This window comes from Epinephelus lanceolatus, chromosome 19 (genome assembly GCF_041903045.1).
Source record: "Epinephelus lanceolatus isolate andai-2023 chromosome 19, ASM4190304v1, whole genome shotgun sequence".
NCBI lineage: Eukaryota > Metazoa > Chordata > Actinopteri > Perciformes > Serranidae > Epinephelus > Epinephelus lanceolatus.
This window is the reverse complement of record NC_135752.1, coordinates 36,053,566-36,078,136: the sequence shown is the minus strand read 5'-3', so window position 1 is coordinate 36,078,136 and position 24,571 is coordinate 36,053,566. Positions and strand designations below refer to the sequence as shown.

Genomic DNA, 24,571 nt, shown 5'->3' with positions numbered 1-24,571 from the left:
TGCTTTATTCGTCTTATTACACCTGTTAAACTCATGATTAATCAGCATTGTATCTTGATATTAGGTCGGGGGAATAAACCTAATTACATCTTTAATTTTATTATTGTTATGATGAAATCTTGATTGGACCATGAACCTCCACCTGTCACCAGGAAATAGCAGCTACAGTAACCACTGCACCTCGCCCGGGCTGCTGTCTCCAGGAGGCGTCTCCAAGAACATGCAGGACAAGAGTCCTTCTCCAATGAGCATGAGCCGCAAGCCTGACCTCCGCACACTGATGCCCCCCTCCAACAAGTGCAACAACATGCCCACCATTGTGAGTGCTGCTTTCATCGTTACTCCACCCACATTTATTTTACTTTATGTTGTTTTTATTGTGTTGGTTATTTCTGTATGGAGACTCACTGTAGTCTGTGTTTTAATGCTGCTCTCCAGTGTGAGGACTTTGATCTGATGTTGGTAAGTGATCCTTAGATTACCAAACAATATGAACAATACAGTGGACGGCTGATTTCCATATTACTGGATAGTTTATTTACAGTCAGTTGTGTTTTATATGCTGATAGGTGTTTAAATCTGAACCTGCAAAGTAACTACAGCTGTCAAATAAATGAAGGGCAGAAAAATGTTCACTATACTACGACTCTATTAACACATTTGGACGACATACTATACTATGACCTTTTTTCATGATTTTGGACGACATACTATTCTATGACTTTTTTTTCATAGTTTTGGACGACATACTATACTATGACTTTTTTTCATCATTTTGGACGACATACTATACTATGACTTTTTTTCATAGTTTTGGACGACATACTATACTATGACTTTTTTTCATCATTTTGGACGACATACTATACTATGACTTTTTTTTCATCATTTTGGACGACATACTATACTATGACTTTTTTTCATCATTTTGGACGACATACTATACTATGACTTTTTTTCATCATTTTGGACGACATACTATACTATGACTTTTTTTTCATCATTTTGGACAACATACTATACTATGACTTTTTTTCATCATTTTGGATGACATACTATACTATGACTTTTTTTCATCATTTTGGACGACATACTATACTATGACTTTTTTTTCATCATTTTGGACGACATACTATACTATGACTTTTTTTCATCATTTTGGACGACATACTATACTATGACTTTTTTTCATCATTTTGGACGACATACTATACTATGACTTTTTTTTCATCATTTTGGACGACATACTATACTATGACTTTTTTTTCATCATTTTGGACGACATACTATACTATGACTTTTTTTCATCATTTTGGACGACATACTATACTATGACTTTTTTTTCATCATTTTGGACGACATACTATACTATGACTTTTTTTCATCATTTTGGACGACATGCTATACTATGACTTTTTTTCATCATTTTGGACGACATACTATACTATGACTTTTTTTTCATCATTTTGGACGACATAATATACTATGACGTTTTTTCATGATTTTGGACGACATACTATACTATGACTTTTTTTTCATCATTTTGGACGACATACTATACTATGACTTTTTTTTTCATCATTTTGGACGACATACTATACTATGACTTTTTTTTCATCATTTTGGACGACATACTATACTATGACTTTTTTTCATGATTTTGGACGACATACTATTCTATGACTTTTTTTTCATCGTTTTGGACGACATACTATACTATGACTTTTTTTCATGATTTTGGACGACATACTATTCTATGACTTTTTTTTCATAGTTTTGGACGACATACTATACTATGACTTTTTTTCATCATTTTGGACGACATGCTATACTATGACTTTTTTTCATCATTTTGGACGACATACTATACTATGACTTTTTTTTCATCATTTTGGACGACATAATATACTATGACGTTTTTTCATGATTTTGGACGACATACTATACTATGACTTTTTTTTCATCATTTTGGACGACATACTATACTATGACTTTTTTTTCATCATTTTGGACGACATACTATGACTTTTTTTCATCATTTTGGACGACATGCTATACTATGACGTTTTTTCATGATTTTGGACGACATACTATACTATGACCTTTTTTTTTCATCATTTTGGACGACATACTATACTATGACTTTTTTTTTCATCATTTTGGACGACATACTATACTATGACTTTTTTTCATCATTTTGGACGACATGCTATACTATGACGTTTTTTCATGATTTTGGATGACATGCTATACTATGACGTTTTTTTCATCATTTTGGACGACATAATATACTATGACGTTTTTTCATGATTTTGGACGACATACTATACTATGACTTTTTTTCATCATTTTGGACGACATGCTATACTATGACGTTTTTTCATGATTTCAGACGACATACTATATATTTTGACTTTTTTCATGGTTTCGGACTAAATGCTACACATTTAAGGTCGTTTATAACAAAAAGAACACATTAGTTGTACCACAGAAACTTTTTATTGACAGTCATTCAAAAAATCATTATGAACAATTATTTAAAACAAAGAGAACACAGACAGAAAACAAAACCCTGGAAACATACAGTCAGCCATTTCAAACATGTATCTTCTCATTTTTATTGTTTCAGATCTTTAGAGAAATCAGCTTTAACTTTTTTCATGATTTGGGACGACACACTATACTATGACTTTTTTTTCATCATTTTGGACGACATACTATTCTATGACTTTTTTTTCATCGTTTTGGATGACATACTATACTATGACTTTTTTTCATGATTTTGGACGACATACTATACTATGACTTTTTTTTCATAGTTTTGGACGACATACTATACTATGACTTTTTTTCATCATTTTGGACGACATGCTATACTATGACTTTTTTTCATCATTTTGGACGACATACTATACTATGACTTTTTTTTCATGATTTTGGACGACATAATATACTATGACGTTTTTTCATGATTTTGGACGACATACTATACTATGACTTTTTTTTCATCATTTTGGACGACATACTATACTATGACTTTTTTTTCATGATTTTGGACGACATACTATGACTTTTTTTCATCATTTTGGACGACATGCTATACTATGACGTTTTTTCATGATTTTGGACGACATACTATACTATGACCTTTTTTTTTCATCATTTTGGACGACATAATATACTATGACTTTTTTTCATGATTTTGGACGACATACTATACTATGACTTTTTTTTCATCATTTTGGACGACATACTATACTATGACTTTTTTTTCATGATTTTGGACGACATACTATGACTTTTTTTCATCATTTTGGACGACATGCTATACTATGACGTTTTTTCATGATTTTGGACGACATACTATACTATGACCTTTTTTTTTCATCATTTTGGACGACATACTATACTATGACTTTTTTTTTCATCATTTTGGACGACATACTATACTATGACTTTTTTTCATCATTTTGGACGACATGCTATACTATGACGTTTTTTCATGATTTTGGACGACATGCTATACTATGACGTTTTTTTCATCATTTTGGACGACATAATATACTATGACGTTTTTTCATGATTTTGGACGACATACTATACTATGACTTTTTTTCATCATTTTGGACGACATGCTATACTATGACGTTTTTTCATGATTTCAGACGACATACTATATATTTTGACTTTTTTCATGGTTTCGGACTAAATGCTACACATTTAAGGTCGTTTATAACAAAAAGAACACATTAGTTGTACCACAGAAACTTTTTATTGACAGTCATTCAAAAAATCATTATGAACAATTATTTAAAACAAAGAGAACACAGACAGAAAACAAAACCCTGGAAACATACAGTCAGCCATTTCAAACATGTATCTTCTCATTTTTATTGTTTCAGATCTTTAGAGAAATCAGCTTTAACTTTTTTCATGATTTGGGACGACACACTATACTATGACTTTTTTTTCATCATTTTGGACGACATACTGTACTATGACTTTTTTCATGGTTTTGTACGACATACTATACTGTGACCTTTTTTCATGATTTCGGACGAAATGCTACACATTTAAGGTCATTTATAACAAAAAGAACACACATTAGTTGTACCACAGAAACTTTTTATTGACAGCCATTCAAAAAATCATTATGAACAAATATTTAAAACAAAGAGAACACAGAAAACAAAACCCTGGAAACATACAGTCAGCCATTTCAAACATGTATCTTCTCCTTTATATTGTTTCAGATTTTTAGAGAAATCAGCTTTAACTCTTTTCATGATTTGGGACGACAAGCTTTACTATGACTTTCGTGATTCGTCCAAAAATCATAAAAAAATATTATAGTATAGTATGTTGTCCAAAATCATGAAAAAAAGTCAGTCAAGTATGTCGTCCAAAATTGTGAAAAAAAGTCATAGTCAAGTATGGTGTCCCAAATCATACAAAAAAGTCAGAGTATAGCATGTCGTCCAAAATTGTGGAAAAAAAAAAGTCATAGTATAGTATGGGACGACATACTATACTATGACTTTTTCCATATTCTTTATATTATTATTATTATTATTATTATTATTATATATTTTCTGACTATGCTATAGTCTTTTTTCGTTATATTATACTATGACTTTCCTATGTTGTTGGTTTTTTTTTTTAGGACAAACTATACTACACTATTTCTTTTTTAAATTTTAATGTCATACTTAACAATGACCTTTTGTCTTGTGCCTTTTTAAAGGACATTTTTTGGCTTTCTACACTGACCTTTTTTAATGCCAAACTATACCATGACTTTTTTCATGAAATTTTTGGACAAACATACATACCATGGCTTCCTTGTCATATTACAGGGTTCAATGCTAAGGTTTTTTTTTTCACTTGCCCGGTTGGGCAAGTTGGTCAGAGATCTACTTGCCCGAAGTCAGTTTTTACTTGCCCTATAAAAACTGTTTAATTTAAGCGGCTATCAATTAACAAAGACTGTTAACTGAAGTTGTTATTTACGTGACAACGCCTGAACGCAACACAAGCTCAGCATGAGTGCCGTGCTACGCTGCTCACAGAGCAGCGTGTTTGTCTGTGCGCAACAGCAGTCTGTTGATGGTTATTTACACAGTGTCCATAACAATAACTTTGTCAGCTGACAAACTGCACCGGGCTCGGGGTCAGGTTTGGTCAGGAAAATGCGGCCCGAGCCACTCTAGTGTGCTCACTTGTGTGTGTGGCGGAACTCCGCCGTGCGCGATATAGAGAGCAGAGGAGAATTGTTAATGTGTGACCATGTAGAGACAGAAATGACACGATGACATAACACCATAAATAGTATATTGTTATGTTATTATATGAAGCGTCCGTCGCGCAAAATAATATCAATGGGGGCTGTGGGCAGGACATTGTTACACAGCTGTGCCTGTGTCTTCAGGCAGAGAGACCGCTGCATCAGAGCAGAAGGAGCACATTTTAAAATACATTTATTTTATCAATTAGTTATTAACTTTTACTATTTTTAGCAACTTGCCCGATCGGGCAAGTGAGTTGTTAGTTTACATGCCCGGCCTTGAGTTTTACTTGCCCCGGGCAACCGGGCAATCCTTATTGTTGAGCCCTGTATTATATCATATATTTTATTTTATTTTTCTTTTGAAGAAAATTTTTGATTTACTATACTATGAAAATTTTATGCGTTTTTTCGGAAAAGTTTCATGACATACTACGCTGTGACTTCTCTGAATGTTTAATCCCGTACCATGCTCTGACTTTTTTTATTCTTTTTGATGACATACTATACTTTGACTATATCATGAAAGTTTGAATGCCATACTCTACTATTGCTATGCTATACTATACTATGACTTCTCCAAGCCTTTTTAGGAAAATATTAATGACATCCTATACTATGACTTTTATGACAATTACTACTTTAACTTTACCCTTACATACGTGTAAGTAAGGTTTTGAATGCAGTACCACACTTACATTGGACTATTTTCAAAAAAATAGTATTTGTACTTGTACTTAAGTAAAGGATCAAGACACTGAAGTATTTTTTCAGTCTAACAGATTTCCCTTTACTTTGCAGAACCAGAGAATAAATCACTCCCAGACTGCTCAGACGATGTCTACTCCTGCTGTGTCTATCGCTGCTCCGACTCTACCTGGACAGGTGATGGGCGGGTATCCCTCCACACTCTCCTCTTCATATGGCACAGGTGATTACAACACAACAGTATTGTAACAAACCAGAGGCTCCTCCTTGTGTAGGATCTGATTAATGATGAGAATTTCCTGTGTTTTTCCCTCAGAGTTCTCCCTCAGCAGCGACATGTCCTCACTGTCCGGGTTCGGAGGTTCTGGTCTTGGATCAGTCACGAGCTGGCAACAACAGCAGATACAAAACCTGCAGCACTCAGCACTCGGACACATGGGGTGAGTCCCTGTGTGTGTTCATCACGGCTAAAAACCCTCAAGTCTGTGTAGATTCTGTGCTGACGTCTGGTCGTCCTCAGAGACCGGTCTTCACCCTGCTGTGAGAAAAAGAGAGACAAGGTTGAAAGACAAAGTTGACTTGTCATCCTTAGTTTACTGAAGTCATCTCTCTTTCTCATCCTCCAGGAACTTGTGTCAGAACTCAAACCTGAACCTGTCCTCCGGTCATCACCCGAACCTCCACATCAAATCGGAGCCAGCCTCCCCACCCAGAGACCGGAGCGTCACCATGATCGGCACAGGGCTCGTCGGAGGAGGCGGCGGCGGCGTGACCACAGCAGGATACTCCACTGTTGGCCGGGGCCCCAATGAAGCAGGCCGCTCCCCCGGTGACAGCGCGTCCAGCTGCGGGAGCTCGTACGAAGGCAGTGAGGAGCGTGACGATCACCACGGGAACTTCCTTCTCCAACCTCTGTCCAATCAGGATGAGCGCCACAGCCCGTCAGTCAAACGGATGAGGCTATCAGAGGGGTGGGCCACATGATGGGAGCCGGCCTGCAGCCAGAGGGGAGGAAGGGGTGTTAGTAAAGTTACCTTATAGTGTTATTATTATTATTATTATTATTATTATTATTATTATCATCATATTCTTCTTGTACTGAGTGGGTGTGCTTAATGTGTAATGGTAACATGTATGTGAGAGGAGGGGCACGGTCAGACAGTTTTATATGAATACAGTGACGCTCTGCTGTATTTACAACATGTACTGTAGCTAGACATGTACACTAGAGGAAATACTGCGAGTACATCAGGCAAGTGTTTATCAAACTGCTGAGAGGTACACTAAAGTTCTCTGAAAAAGAGGAATAAAAACATTTATCAAGCGACTTCTTCTACTCAACAAATTTAACTTGTACTCTTTCACTGAAGTCCAAAATGTGACCTTGAGCAGTTTGATAAACGGCTGTGCAGGATGTGCTCTGAGGCGAACATGTACTGCGCTACATGTTTCTACTAACGCGGCTGGAGAGAGTTTGTCGTGTACATGTACTGCTTGTTTTGTGTGTGTGTGTGTGTGTGTGTGTGTGTGTGTTCAGGGATGGGGGGTGGGGGGGGTGGGGGTGTAATAAGTAAATAACAAATATGTTACGTGCAAATTTATGTATGTGCACATGTATGCAAACTAACAAAAAAGGTAAAAGTGAAGAAGTCTGGTACTCTGAACGGTTTAATAACATGCATGAGCAGGCGTGAACCGCTCAGTCCACGCCGTGTTGCAGGTTCAACATATTTGCGCACATTTAAAACGTATAGCACATTTATATATAATCGTATGGAGGGTCAAGTGTGGCAAATAAGACGGACAGAAAGAGAGAGGAAGTGTGGAAAGAGGAAGAGACGGAGGAATGTGGCTCTGGTGAGAGAGAAGAGAGGAGTGGTGACTGAGGAGGTTTTAGTGTGAGTGATGAGAAAGTTATTTGCAACAGGTTGCAGAGAAAAAACGTTTCACTTGATGTGAAAACTCAGAGTTGGTGAATACTTTTCAGAGCTGTGTTAACAAAAATGTGATCTTCAGCGAACTGCAATCCAGATGCAATAAAGTATGGAAGCAAAGAAATGCTCAATAGATTCCTATCTGAGAAATAACTGAAGATTTACCATTACTGAATACTGAACGCTGACAATATGACCATTACAAGAGATGTGACATACACACACACACACACACCTTAAATAAAACATGAATTAAATATAAAGAAAAGACTGTGAGTAGATAGTAGCTGAACATTTAAACACAGACCCCCTAAAATCTCAAGATTACATTTATTATAAATAAAAAATGAGGGATGGAAAAACTGCAACAAAGAGCTGTGTTTTTAAAAAGAAACAAAAATGCAAATTTTAATTCAACTAAATTTAAAAATAAGATCAAATTTAAATGCTGTTGAACTGTGGCATTTAAATGTTACTTTGAAAATCATCCGTCTGAATTTATTAAAAGTTTACTTTAAGTTGTGATAATTTGTTTTTATAAAAAGGTTTACAAATTGAGATTCCGTAAATAAATTGTTCAAATTATAAGTGTTCAGTATTTAAAAATACATACATAGTCAAAACATGAAGTTGCTCAAATCCAATTCACATCACTAAAATTTAAAGTGATATCCAAATTTAAATTTAACTTAAATATCTGTGCTTCTGTTCAGTTATTAGCAGTGGGGGAAAAAGTGATACAGCGTAGCTTCGCAATATTTTTGTGTGGCAATATCACATCGTCACAGTCCCAAGTATCCATTTTTTTATTTATACAAATTATTAATACTATAAATACAACTTAAACTTCATCAATTGCTTTTTCAGTCCATTAGATACTTTACAACTGTAAAAAAAAAATGGCTGAAGTGACATGAAGACACTGAAAATTTTTATTAGATAAAACTAACATTTCTTTTAAGGACATAATTTACAGTTGCAAAAGTAATAAATCGCAATAAATTTTATCACAATGCTCAGTGTATTGCAACACATTTAAAATAGTATTGTGACACAAGTATCGTGATAATATGGCATTGTGGATCCTCTGGTGATTCCCACTCCTTCAGGTTATGGAAACAAAGACATATAATCTAGTTTCTAAATGTACAAAAATTGAAATGACGACATTTTTGAAGGTAAATTAAAACATATTAATTCTTATTGACGCCTTTTGAATTTTCAGGGTAGAGGTATCTAAATTTCAACATGAAGTATTCAGTCTTCATTTGAGAAAAAAATTCTGCGTTTTTTTCCCTGAAATAACTTATATCAGAATTGTGAGAAAAATTTTCATGGGAGGAAAATATTTGACTTGTTTCAACTCATTAGTTCATAACAACAAGAGCAGAATTTTTTGCCTTGAAAACTTTTCTCCAATTTTGAGATAATAATCTTGTTAATTAAGAAAAACAAGCCCTTTTTGTCTCAGTGATTGCGTTGCGCCTCTTTGTGGTGGTTACAAAAAGAAATCCAGTTATTATGGCCTTTATTTGCTTCCATACGAATTCAACATGCATTCATTTTCTATAAGAACAAACAACGCACCTGTGGTTTCATGTATCAAACAACAAACAGAACTCACATCCAAACTTGAGTGATCAGTAAACTTCACTCATGGCCTTGTTGTTATGCACAGAGAGCGCTAGCTGTTAGCGGTTAGCCTAGCAGTCAGAGTGAGGATTGCACTCCTAAAAGCCATATCAAACAGGACAGTGATGCTTCGCTGCACAGAGTTTATATAGTGTTGTGTTTTTGAATTCTTTATTATATCAAATTGATATTCTTGGATGTCTGCAGCTCTATTTAATAAGATAACAGTAATATAAAAAGCAGAGACGTGCACGACATTTTCTATTGAACATTCAGGGAGATTTTAAGTAAATAAAAAAGTATTCCCTTTAAAGTTCAGCTGGTGTCAGAGCAACATTCAATCACTGAAACAATCTCACAAAACGACAAATTACTTTGTGGTAATTCTTAAAATATGCAGTGGTGGAAGATGTACTCTGATCATTTACTAAAGTAAAAGTACAACAAATGTAAAGAATACTACAACACAACATCCAAAATCCCACTCAAGTAAAAGTATAGTTCAGTCCAGTGGTTCCCAACCTAAGGGTGACAAGATAAATCTGAGGGGTCGAAGAAGAAGAAGTTGTTCTGATACACCAGTTTATATTCAGCCTTCTGACCTTTCGCTAATCTTTAATTTTTTTTTAGAAAAACTTTGGATCATTTCCCCTCCAAGTTTAGGAGAAATGGCTCCTTGGTGGAACTGATAACTCAGGGACATCTGACACTATGTTGAGGAGACACAACTGGATTTAAAGCCCGTTCTCACGCCCAGCTCCTCAAACATCACTGCTTCGTTACAACCCAATGCACCCTTCACAGCAGTATGATACACACTTGGTGCGTCAGTTTCAGAAGCAGCGGGCAACAACCCAACTTGTCATATACCACAACTTTCCCATTGGATGTCTGTGTCAAGACAGCAATGCACAAAGGCACACTTAAAAGCGGTATGACACCCACCGGACAGTGGCCGTTTGTAATGTATATAAAATCTGAATCTGACAAATAGATTTAAGATAAATGTAGTGCAGTAAAAATCACAAGATTTCCACTCATCACCAAAAAATTGATGGCACTGAACATTTCTACAAACCACAGATATATTACACGTGCACGTTTCATATGTATCATATCGAAGTTTTTAAAGTGACGTAGGATATGAACTGGCATTGTCATCAGGAGGAGGAGGTGGAGATAGAGGATGGCCACTGGATTAGACCAACAAACAACAAATCTGGCTGTGTTTTAGAGTGTCATCCCTGTGTTCATGGGTTTTTTTTGGTAGCACCCTGTCAGCGGGGACAGTGCCGCGAAATCCAGCTGTTTTTAACCAAAGCGTCGCTGCTTTTCCAGATGGGATTGTGCCACCAAAACTGGGCATTTAATCCAAAATACAAAATTTTCCTAACAACAACCAAGTGGTTTTTGTGCTTGAACATAACCACACATTAACCACAGCGTTGTTGGAATTTAAAGTTTCAAAATATCCGCTACATAAGAACGCACAAATGTCATTTATCTGTGGTTTGTTTGGCGACAGTCTCTCCTGGCGACTGGGCTGAAAATTTGCCTCTGAGATGCAGAGAAGTCAAACCATTAAGTATCATAAATGGAAACAGTACCACAGGACTTGAGTAAATGTTCTAGTTGCTTTCCACCACTGTATATATTGATGTTGTATCTCTACAAGGACATTGTGGACAATTTAATTAATCTGTGCCTTGTACCTAAAAGCTGGCTCTGACACCCGCCACAATAAAAGCCTGAACAGAGTAGTTGCTGACTGATATCCACGCGTTTTTATTTTATTTTTTATTCTGAAGAGACGGCGAGGTGGCTGAGGGTTGTTCACATTTGAATATTTTGGTTTAAAAACTGTATATTTGGAGCTTAGCCCCTCGGCCACAGCCGATCTGTTTGTGCCCCGTCTGCGACTAAATTCACTGATCACAATAAAATGGTTGCTGCTCGAGTTTCAAACCTGCCGTTTAGTTTCAAACTGTTGAGAAAGGGCAGAGCCCAGATGTGTTTTTCTTCTGCACTCCTTTTCTTTGATGATGATTAGTGTTGTCTCCGGGTCGGTTGGCTTCCAGCTCAAATTAACTGCACCACACCCGACTCATCAATTTAACAAAGCTGACGGACAGGAGAGCCAGGAGCTCGTCCTCAGGCCGTGTGTAGGTGGAGGTGGAGGTGGAGCGTTCACTAACCAAAGTGTTTGTGTTTCTGGTTTGATTCTTTCATTAACTGCCTGGACATGTACCTCAAAACACCCCCGTGAAATTATTTTACTTGTGTTTGACATCAGTGAATGTCCTCTGTATCTTTCCCCTCTTTACACGTTGCTTCTAATAACCACGAGATTAATATTCTAAAGAGATTGTTAGCGGCATAAGCTGGCCTTTGTCGCCACTTGGAGACAATGTTTCTCAGAAGAAAAAACAAAGTGCACAGTCAGAGCTCATGTACAGCGACTCCCTCACTCAGAAATGTGGTAGTATTTGTATTTTGCAGAAAAATATACAAAAATAAAAACAGGCTCTGTTACAGATGTCTCTGTGTGGTTTGTCCTCTGTGCTTATTCTGCTTTTTTTTGCATTACATCCTTGTAATGAGGAGCCATTTTATTTATTTATTTTCATTTTCAAGACTGTAATTCTTATGTTGTTTTGATTAAGAGGAGCTACAGAGCTGACCCGTTATGGTTGAGACACATCTCATCGCAATATTATAAATGAATTACTACTTGAGCAGCATTCTCACCTTTTTGGAAACCAGGAAGTGACACAGCAGTCCCTCAGGATATAGCTAACGTCTTTTATGCCTGAGTAAATTATGGTTTTGTAAAAATCAGACAGAGTGGACAAAAGGTGGACATCTTAAAGGGCCAATATTTCATTTATAAAACGTACTTTTAAATAGATGATTATAGAAAGTACATTTCACATCAATGTTATCAGTACGTACTGGTAGTTTGGGAATTTTTAAGGCTTTTAACGCGAAGAAAACTCTCAAGAGGGAGTTACACACTATAATATGTCATTTTTTAGAACAATATTTATGACTTTTTTATGCCTTTATTAACAAATTTTTACGACATACATTACTGTTTTTTTTTTATTTTGTTTTTTTGCCTTTTTTTGAAAACTTGTAACTTACTCTTCTGATATGATGATTTTATGACATACTATTCAATAACTTTCTTTGGAAAATCTTTATGAAATACAATACTTTGATTTTTTTTGTCCTACTTTACTGTGACCTTTTTTGCAATACTATACAATAACTTTTTGAAGAAATGCGACAGCGGTGACAAAAATCTGAGACACATCTTTGAAGGCCTAATATTTTCACAAAAACATATTTTAAAACAAATATGATTATAGCAGTAATTTCTTTACACCAGTGTTATCAGTAGGTAATATTGTTAGTTTTGAAGGCTTTTAACACATTTTTTAATTGAGTGTGAATTTTTGACTGGTGTTTGACAAGGGTGATATCCAGCACAGGGCAAGTTTACAAGTTAACAAAGAGCGAAAACTGTATAAAGCTTATGTATTTCATTAATAAATCCTTTAAAAATAATGTTTCACCCCAGAAATTAGTGTGTTGATGAGTTTTAATTTGTGTTTGTTTCCCTTTGGTAAGACACTATTTGTCCTAATTCTCAAGACGTGCTTTTTAAAGGAGGTAAATATACATAACACAAATTTGAGGTACATCCCAGAGATACATGCTGTATTTTCTACTGCACTATATTTTTCTGACAGCTTTAGTTAGCTTTAGTTTATGTGTTGAGAAAATTCTCCTCTTTCTTAAGCTAAATAAACTCTTTAAATACCCTCTTGGATCGGCTGAAATTTTGTTATGATAATTTTGCAGCACAAACCAAACTACAGCCATAACATCACTTTACTCCACTGTGGTACCTGTTGCAGTTACAGACTGACAGCCAGGGGGCGCCACAGACAGAGGTATTGAGATAAGTCCTGTATCCCCTCTGTGGTGTTCAGATAAATGCTGCTGAAGTTTCATTTGTTTTCATGTTTTCAGTTGTTCTCCAATCTCTGTTTTTTGTAAAATATTGATTAATTTGACCTTTATCAGCCTCAAACTGGTATTTAAATGAATGTAAATGAAACATGACAAGAGGTTAATTAGTAATTGCCTGAAAGTAAGTCCTTGAAAAATTACTTTAAACTATTAATCGATTAGCACATCGACATTACACAACTATGTACATTTTTGATAATGAAATAATATTAATTATTATTATTATTATTATTGTAAATATTACTAGTATATATTAATATTTAAATTACTGTAATTGAAATCGTTTTATGTTCAAACTGCTTAATAGAAAAACAAAATATATTTTTTTCAATTTAAAATTATATTTAAAGCTGATGGCTGTCACAATCATTAAATAAATAAATCAACTATACTATCAAATATTTGATAATCTGTACATATTTTGGTTTTTAATATTATGGTAAATATTAGTAGTATATATTAATATTTTAATAATTTATTTGAAATTGCTTTATGTTCAAACTGTTTGATAACAAAACAAACTGAAAACTAAATTTTAAACCAATGGCTATCACAATCATCATTAAATCAACTATATTATCAATGATTTATTATAACTCTGTATGTATTTTTGGTTATTAGTAATGTGATTATTATTATAAATTAGTGGTAAATATTAACATTTTAATTATCGTAATTGAAAGTGTCTTATGTCCAAACTGCTTAGTATGAACACTATCATTTTCTAAATTGAAAATGTAATTTTAAAATGATGGATGTCTCATTAATGAGTTTTAGCCCAGCTGATAAACAGATTTACTGCTTATTAATGAGCTGTCTCAAATTACTGATCAGCTGTTCACACAGACAACAAACTAATTTCCTATAATAGCTTGTCTTCACACACTTTGTGCTGCATGACTGCCACCTGCTGGTGAAGGTTCAAACATTTGGATTTGTGGATTTACATTTATATTTACCTAATGGATCTACTGTTGTAAAAATAAATAAATAGATGCAAACATTTGGATAATCTGCTCAAACAAAGTCACAAGTGTCTCTGATTTACAAAAACCAAAGATCCAGCGACAGATGTAACAGATTTTCTAAAAGACTGCTTAATTTCTCAAAAACAACACTTCCTGCACTCTCCTTCAAAATGACGTCACTCACTCAAAGGTGTCGAAAGTAAATACAACTCGTCAACAAATGAGTCACTACCATCAGAATGTTTCGCACTAACCAATCAATCAATCAACTAACTAACTTGGTCTGCAGTTGAAAATTAGCCTAATGGCTAACACTGGCACATTTACAGAGATGCTGATTAATGTGAAATGTCCTTTTAAATAAATAAATGAAATGAAAATGGTACTAAAGTCACATATCTTCTACAGCCAACAGAATAAACTCAAGTCATGCAAACTGCAGTTTCACCCGTCTGTTCACAAATTTCTCACAGTCAGTGTTCATGTTTCTGTTTTTAGCTGCACGTCTCTGTGGAGGCTAATTTCTCTCTTTGGTCCTCCAGACTGAAATATCAACTGCTGGATGGATTGTGATGAAATGTGGTTCATCAGTCATGTTCCCCTCAGGATGATCTAAAATAACTTCAATGATCCTCTGACTTTTTATCCAGCACCATCATCAGCTCAACATTTTAATGTGTCCAATTCTTCAGTTTATTTCTTTTATTTTTATATTTGCACACATAAAACTGCATAAAATCCAAATAGTAACACAGAAAAAATAAGAAATGTGTCAGGAGAGGTCAAGAAGCCACAGGCTGATACAAACAGACCTCCCCTCAATGTAAAGAGAAAATCGGACAATGGCCAAAAAAAAAAAAAAGGGAAAAAGTAGACAAACTAATTTTATACAAGGTTGGGGGACGTTGAAATTCCCCTCCTGGTGATATTTCTGTAAGAAAAACTATACATGAAATTATCACCACCCCCAAACAAAGCTGAAGAGAGAGACACATATAGATATACAAGTAAATATCTCTAGACTGGAGATGCAAATGTTGCAGTACCCACAAGTGACCACTGGGTGGCCACAATGTATAGACAGTAAATGCTACTTTGCATTAGACAATGCTGAGATCAATACATCAGATCAATCAACCAATGAGGTGATTTTTATTCAACTGTCATGTTTATATTTTGTAAACTTTGCAAAAGCCCCAATGACTGAGAGTTGATCTGTCTTTAGTCCTGACTCAGCTTGGATGACAGAACGAAATTAAGGATCCAAACGATATTGGTAGGCCACGATAACAGTCCTCATGTGTCCATGACTACAGAACGAAATTTAAATATGCCATTCCTGATATGAACTTACGCTATGTTTAATCTCTTCTTTAGTTTCATCCCTAGAAATAGAATGAAATTGGGCTGTCTTTCGTGGCCGGTTGACTTGTACGAAAAGAAATAGCGATTGTTGTTCATCTGGCATCAAACTATAAGAAGAGATCTTTTTGTTTTAAAATGTGCACGCAACAGATACACATAGAAAAAAAACAAAAGTGAAACTCTATTAGGAGCTGCGCCTTGCCAAAATAAATCCAAACATATATGACTGGACCATGTGTGACTTTAATTTGAAAGGACAGACACAGGAAGTGTCCACGCTCAGCAGTCAGACAGGAGTCAGGTTAATTTCCAGGGCTGGTACCTGCGGTTATTCCACAGGCTAGTTAATAACATGTCGGGCAGGAAATCCAAAGTGTGGGATCATTTTGAGAAGGTGAAGGACGAACCCAAGGTGATATGTAAACTCATCTTCATTGGTCGACTACAAACATGACGCATCATCTGAAACATGGAAGTAGCTACATGCCCATTAGCCCACAGCGTCATTAACAGGCGGCTCGCTCAGTGTGTGACGTGCACTTGTAGATAAAATATAGGCCTATATTAATGAAGGGTCATTAGTACGGTTTTGGATTTCTCTGTAATGTAGCACAGTGTTAACAATGTTACTGATACTATTCTTTCTCACACCTTCAACTCAAACCACCAAAATATATCATTTAATCATTACATTCATATCAGAAACATGCGGGAGACTAGTCCACTGACGGACCCTGATGAGGACTGTTGGTGAACTAGGAAAATTCTTCCGGGGCAGCCCTAGTTGAAGGTCAAAGATCAAGGTCACTGTGACGTCTTTGCCATACCTCATTCACTTATGACAAAATTTGCCGACATGGACGTGAACCGTTCACGGAGGCATACTACCACAAGGCTGTAACACTAGTTTTTATCATGTACTAATCTGCTGTTTATTTTTCTCCGTTAATCGATTATTTAATTTGTAAAAATAGTGAAAATAGTGGGAAATGCTGCAAAAATCTTGATTTGTAAAGTAACTAAAGCTGTCAGATAATTGTGGTTGAGCAGAAAGACGCATGGAAAGAAAAGTACCTCAAATTTGTACTCAAACCCAAAACAGTACTTGCGTAACTGTATTTAGTTACACTCCCCCACTGAAAATAAAGGACACTATATTTGGGACCTATTTGGCAGCTCGTGTTATTTCAGTCACTGTCGGCTGTGGGCCACAACTGTAAACGCTTTTCTTGCTGAGGTCTGAAAGTACAAACGGCTCATAAATTCTGCCTCACAGCTTCGTTATGAACGCAGATAGCTTGTGTTTATTTTTGGCAGACTGGGTAATGTCTATAGGATTGTTGGCCGGGTGTGTGCACATGAGTGGGATGCCATTATAAAGGGCGAAGGTTTCAGCAGTTTTGAATCAGACACTCCTGCAGGCGGGGGGGGGGGGGGGGGGGGGGGTTGGAAACAGCTGATCTGTACACGCCAAACCTGAGCTGTGGTTAGAAGTTGTCAAGGACACCCTGAGAGCTGGTGTGCAGCCAACATGCCTGGACAGTACCTTCAACGCTTTGACTACTCCGAGGCGAACATGTGACTTTAGTAAACAAAACCTACATATACATTTATATATAAAAGTTTTGTGTCTCTGTCTTTTGTTCTTCATGTGTTTCTCATACCAGCAGATCAGTAGTCCAACACAAGGAAGCGACAACTTTCCCAGCTGGCGCTAAAGAAAAAAAAACTTTATCTTCACGGCAACATGAAAAACGTGATGCCAATCTGTCTGTAACTCTGTCAGTCAGTCGGTCGGCACACATCCACTCTGCTGTCTGCGCCTGCCTTCCAGTTCAAACCAGTTTGTGTTTATCAGCGAGACAGACGTAGCCTGTATGAAAGAAGCCAAAACATTGTTCATGTGACCTCTGGTTTGTGTGTGCGGGAGGGTTTTTTCTTGGTATGCGAGCGTTGTGTAATTAAGAGTCAAGGTAAAGCTGAGAGGCACAGAGCGCCGAAGAACAAGATGTAATTCCATAGAAGAAGAAGTCCTGAGTGAGCGCCTTCGATTCGTCAGGAACAGCCAGTTCTGAGTGTGTGCCGACTCGGCTCGATTAGTCACAAGTTCCTACTGTGTGGAGAGATAATAGTGGATGTGAGTCTGGTCTGTCTGCACACTTAGACATGTGTGGACGGCTGTGCAGTCATATTCAGCAGTGGAAGAAGTACTCAGAGTAAAAGTACCATTGCAACAAAATAAAAATACTTTTTAAGTAGTACATTCAAATTCCTGCTTTTGTAAAAGTTTTTAAAAATATCACCAAAATGTACTCAAACTATGAAACTATGTTTCTGCAGTAAAATGTCGTCGGTGGCTAATAAATTTATTTTATATTACAATATTAGATTGTTAATATTGGAGCTACTTTTATCTACTTCATATACAGTTAGCTAGGTTAGTCCAGTGGTTCCAAACCTAAGGGTCGGGCCTTTCTAAAGAGTCACCTGATAAATCTGAGGGGTCATCACATGATTAGGGGAGAGAGAAGACGAAGGAACGAAGTTCTGACACACAAATTTATTAGCAATGTCACTATGTTGACTCCAAATAGTAGGGCTGCACCTAACGATTATTTTTTTGATTAGTCTACAAATCTAACAACTAATTTATAGATTACTCTAAACATTATTTTTTAATATGTGATTACTATAACAATTAATTTACCCTAAAATAAATATCAAAAACTTGTCTAATAAATTTTTACATTCATATTTATTCAGTCATCTTTTCTTAAAAACAATGACAATAGTGGCATATTTTAAAATGTGTCTAATTTCCACGTCACTGCTGTGTTATGATAATATTAATAATAATAGGCCCATGTGTCAGATACCTGATCAGAAGGTGATGGACCTCAGATTCAAATGATTGCTGTGGCACATAAACTATTTAAGGCCTTGTTTACATGGATACTAACACAAATAAAAAGGGATTTTTAAACATTCAGGGTTTACACGATCAGTTGTGAAAACAATATCCCTGTTTACACGAAAATGCAAAAACGGCAGCTTTTTGCTGCAGTTAGCATGTCAGGCCAGTAGGTGGCGATACGCCATATGTGAAACACCATAGAAGAACATTTGTGCATGCACAGTGATTTGTTTTCCTCTTGGCGCTAGAGATAAAAACAATGATAAACTACATTTTAACCTTATGTAGCATAGTTAGCTGCTATGCACTTAGTAATATTGGGCACAGCAGACGTCTTTGTGCACCGATATAGCAGTGATGTTGATGCAGCAGTGCTAAGTTCATTTGTAAGCTTGGAAGTAGTCCCAAAAGTGCTAACAAAATGTAAATAACCCGGCATATATCTGCCATTGTTGCCTAATGGGCATGCGCAAACTGGGCACAAATGCGCAAATCAATATTTTATTTTAAGTACTTGATTTAAAACTTTAAATTGTTATAACACAGATTTATTTAATCACTGGAGTAAAGTGCAGTTAAGATGAATGTATTTTTGCATCAGTGTGGGAGAGGGAAAGAAATTGAAACAATTTCCAGACTGTAACAGAAGTCAGACTGCAACAATCATCTGTAATGTTAGTTTAAGTCGTTTTCTCACTTGTGCATGTCCATTAAAGTAAACAGAAACATGTAAAACAGCTGAGCAACAATGTTTAATGACACGGGCTGTAACATCAGCAACGATGCAGAAAGTTTAAGTAACTACTATAAACAGAAACACGTCTAACGTGTTGATAATCCTAATATATAATGTGTGGGTGCGGACCAAAGTAAACAGGACCGTGTGTCTGCTGCTGTCTTGACAACACACTCTGGGATGACCTCACTTTGCAGGTGAGGTTTTAGCTGCAGCTTGTCCTCCAGAGGGATCCATACTTTTGTTGTCGGGTGCAGCTTAATTTATTGTGATGTGCATATTGTGTGTGAAACCAGGAAACAACTAAAATATTTCTATATCCAAAATCTAAGATGATATCTACTCTAATATAGCCTCATAGACATATTTTGTAGCCCCACTGTATATCATAAAATATAAAACTATACATACATCTATAAACACACACCCATATACCCATACATCCATCACACATGGACATTTACAAATACAGCCATTTAAAATGCTTCTCAACAACATGCAACACACACAAAAACAGAAACAAAAACAAACCCCAAACACTTGAGCTGATCTTTTTTCAGTCAGACAGGAAACCAGTCTGCAGAAACCCCCAAAGCTTCCAGAGGAAGATGTCGGCTGACCCACAACCATCAGACCACATGAGCTCTCATGTTCATCACTTCTGACTTTAACAAGTCAGCAGCACAAAGAAGTCAGCTGCAGAGCAAGCAAACACACAGAGACTGGCAACATTATAATCATCTGAGCAGGACGCAGCTAAACATCACCTGCACACAGGCAGAAATGATGCTAATGCTAATGCTAATCGGAGGTGAACAAAAGTAGAAGCTGAATAAAGACACAGCCAAACAAAATTCATCTTACAAACCTCATCAACCAAACACAGTCTGAACTAAACCGAAACACGCCATGTTGCTAGCATGATAGCACTAGCAACGTTACTTACCTCCAGACCGCGTCTACAGGCCTCCTCACACAGCGGTGGTCCCATCGCAAACACCGGAAACTCGGCCGGAAACCGACGGCTGACCACCGGGCGTCAGGCACCACGACACCGGGATTATTTACTACATATTCATTCTTATTCACTACTTATCTTTTATATGATCTCACGGACAGTGTCGGATTAGCTGCTGCCGCTAACGGCAGGAGCATGAAATGGCCGCCGCCATTACTTCCGGTTGTAATTTCCGCGCTGCTCACCTGCTCGAATTTGATTGGACATTACTAATCACACACCTTTGAACAAGCCAATGAATGTGAAGCTAATCAGCCAATAGAAGCGCGACTTTAGGTTACACTTGCACTGGGACGTCTTGATGTCCTTGGTTCCCAGTGAAGAAACGAATGAAATGAAATAAAATAAATAAATAAAATAAAATTAAATTAAATTAAATTAAATTAAATTAAATTAAATTAAATTAAAAAAATAAAATAAAAAAATAAAATAAAATACAAAGTTCCTTGGTTGCCAGAGAAGAAAGTAAAAACTAAAATGCATAAAACAAAAATAAAATACAATTAAATGAAATAAAATAAATAGAATAAAATTAAAAAAAAATGAAATAAAATTTAAAAAAATTAAAAATTAAAAAATTAAAAAATTAAATTAAATAGAAAATTAAAATAAAATAGCTGGTTGCCAGAGAAGAAAGTAAAAACTAAAATACATAAAACAAAACAAAATAAAATAAAATAAAATAAAATCTTGTGTAGCTTCCTTGGTTCCCAGCTGAAAATATGAAGTGGATTTTTTTTTTCTCCAAATCTTTATTGAGAATAGAATCATATATAAATAAAGAAATCATCAATAGATAAATAATACAACCTTTATAAATAAATATATAGATTATAGTTCCTTGGTTCCCAGCAAGAAACTAAAATCTAAATAAAATTAAATTAAAAAAATAAATAAAACTTATATATTCCTTGGTTCCCAGTTGAAATTATTAAGTGGATTTTTTTCCCCAAATCTTTATTGACAATAGAATTATTTACAAACAAATAAGTAATTGATAGAGATAAAACCTAATCAGAGCCAGGGGGAATCTTAAAATGAAAACATTAAATAAAAACCACACATTAATAGTTATTGCAGCTTAATTTAAATTGTTATTTAAGTAAAAGTAGGTAAGTTTGATCAGGAAAATAAAGTTAAGATATTAAAAGAAAAAGCAGACTATTAATGCAGAAAAAATCAAATCAATCCAAATTATAAAAGAGAAGAGCAGCAAATCTTAACATTCCAGATGTATTTGTACATTTTTGTATGCAAAACTCTTAATCTATTAAGTCACTGAAGGTGTCAGAGAAATGTAGTGCAGCAAAAAGTACAACGTTTCTGAAATGTAGTGGAGTAGAAGTACCTAAAATTTGTACTTAAGTACAGGACTTGAGTACAGTTGTATTCCACCTCTGCACCTCATGTCATGTATGTGATGTTTTGGTTGCTGTTCTTGTGTTTTACACTGACACGACTTTATTTCGTGTCACATGTCTCTATTTTTAAGAACACAAGATTAAAGGTGTAAAGCTGGAACAAGGCCCCTGGGGGTAGGCTAATGTTAATTACACCTCACAAAATGAGAGTGACTTATATTTCACCATAGGCTTCACTGCTGGTGTCAGCTACAGGTCTGTTCCACCGAGTGATGCTGAGGTGTTCCCTAACGATCCCTGTTTAATCTATAAACACACAAAGACACATGTGGCTGTTTTATTATGTCCATATGATGCATGACGTCTGCATGAATTTAACTGGAGAGGAAAACATCTGCTCACATCTTCACTGAAAGCTGTTTCCCTGTATACTCTAAGTTATGAAACAGCATTACTCATAAAGCTCAATTTTGTTGTTTTCCCTTCTGTGATATTTGGGGAATTAGGTCAGCAGCTCACGTGAGCTCTGTCTCACATCTGGTTTGTTGTATGTGCAGCAGAAACTCCAGGCGGCTGCATGTAGAGGATAAAGGAGCAGCTGCTGCATCAAATCACACTGCAGACTGTGCAGCGCAGGGATTTACAAAGTCTGACTCAGTGACCAGGAAGTATAATGTTGCAGTGAATTCAGTGGGTCATGCTATGGGACACAACTTGAGCCCCGTTTAATTTGGGGCCTATATTTGTTCACATGTTAGCAAAGTGGCACCATTAAAAGTATGCCGAATGATCTACTAGCAGCTCCTGTTTGCACTGTACCCATGGATGTACTGACAACTATCACTGGATTGCGTTTATACTGAGGGAAACATAAAAACATGAGGATTCTCAGGGAGGTTCTGCAGTTATAATGAGTGTGGTTTTTCATGATTTCTAGGCTGATTTATGGGCGTTTATTTGTGACAATTAATTCTTTAAACCCTCCAATTTTGTTGAACCTGTCTCATCAGTTCTTCAGCTTCATGGAAGTGCAACACTAAGTTGTTGAAGAAATTGCTTTAAAGTAACAGGCAGGGACCTTTACACCTACATATATGGAGCCAGTTCTGTAGGCGCGTTGGAGCTCGGACACCACCACTATGTATGCCACTCTGTAAAAACCCTATGTTTCTTCCCTCAATGCAGGATAAAGCTTTTGATCTGTGGTTTAAGAATGGCATACGTACAGTGAGAAACTTGTTTGTTGAAGGTGTCTTTGCTTCTTTTTAGCAGTTGGCTGAGAAATTTCACCTCCCAAATTCTCATTTGTTCAGATACCTTCAAGTAAGAGACTTCTACAGAAAAATGTATCAAGACTTCCCTCACACTCCATCACATACACATGCTGATAAACTCCTTAAGGCTCCTATGTTAATGAAGGGTTTAATCTCCACTCTTTATGATACAGCTCTCTCTCTTTGCTCTCCATCTGACCAAACACTTTTAACTCTCTGGTCCCAAGATCTGAATGTAGATCTGGCAGACTCATGGGAGTCTATCCTCCTACGTGTACACTCATCCTCTGTATGTGCCAGACACGGGGTCATTCAATGCAAGTTTCTACATCGTGTATATTGGACAAAGTCCCGACTGTCTCGTATTTATTCCAACATCGACCCATTGTGTGATAGATGTCGACAGGATTGTGGCACACTTGTTCATATGTTTTGGACGTGTCCATCCCTACATACATACTGGGTCTCTATGTTCTCTACTCTTTCAGATATATCACAAAAAATCAGTGGAGCCACGTCCACTCATAGCTCTGTTTGGTGTATTATCAGACTCCATTACATTATCAAAAGCCAAATCTGATTTTGTTGCTTTTCTCTGTTTGATCGCTAGACGTCTAATTTTGAGACACTGTAAATCACAACACCCACCCTCGCATTCACTGTGGATAAAGGATGAATTAATGTTTTCAAAATTGGAAAAGATTCGTTATTTAATGAGAGGTTCCATATCTAAATTTAATGAAATATGGCAACCCTTCCTTCTATATGTGCAAAGCCTTGACTTACAACTTCTGCTGCCTTGACTTAATTATGTGAGACCCCCCCACCACCACCTTTTTTTAAATTATTTATTTATTTATTTTTTTTTAATTTTCTTCTTTTTTTTTTGTTTTGTTTTGTTTTTGAATGTCTGATTGTTGTATTATCTGTTTACTGGAAGGTCATATAATATTTTGCCTGTAACTATCTCCATGTCTTAAGGTGGGAGTAGTAGACGATGTTATGTTATGGGTGAGGGAACTATTACGTTGTACTCAGTGAACTGTTTAACCATCACTTTGAACACTTATCCCTCAATTGCCTTCTCCTATGTATATGAAGAAAACCTTCAATAAATAAACCATGAGAAAAAAAAAACTATGCCGAATTATCTATTAGCAGCTCCTGTTTACAGTGTTCCCATGGATGTGCAGACAGCTGTCACTGGAGTACTCTGATACTGAAGAAATCTTAAAAACGTGATGTTTCTTAAGGAGGTTCTGCAGTTATAAGGAGCATCTTTTTTCCATGATTTTTAAGCATATTTCTGGATGTTTATTTGTGACAAACGATTCTTTAA

General features: G+C 36.1%; 1 protein-coding gene across 3 annotated transcripts in view; it reads left to right on the top strand.

The window, feature by feature from the left end:
• mef2ca (myocyte enhancer factor 2ca) overlaps positions 1-8,242 on the top strand; it is a 50,171-nt gene extending 41,929 nt beyond the window's left edge. For 2 of the 3 annotated variants that reach the window (XM_033646617.2, XM_033646616.2), the window contains 4 exons: positions 153-319; positions 6,086-6,215; positions 6,309-6,432; positions 6,619-8,233. In XM_033646617.2, the coding sequence (XP_033502508.1) occupies positions 153-319; positions 6,086-6,215; positions 6,309-6,432; positions 6,619-6,976 (779 nt within the window). In that variant the 3' untranslated portion in view covers positions 6,977-8,233. Of the gene's footprint in view, positions 1-152; positions 320-6,085; positions 6,216-6,308; positions 6,433-6,618 lie in introns of all 3 variants that reach the window. The other variant, XM_033646615.2, reaches the window with a different exon arrangement.
• Positions 8,243-24,571: the final 16,329 nt, after the last annotated feature.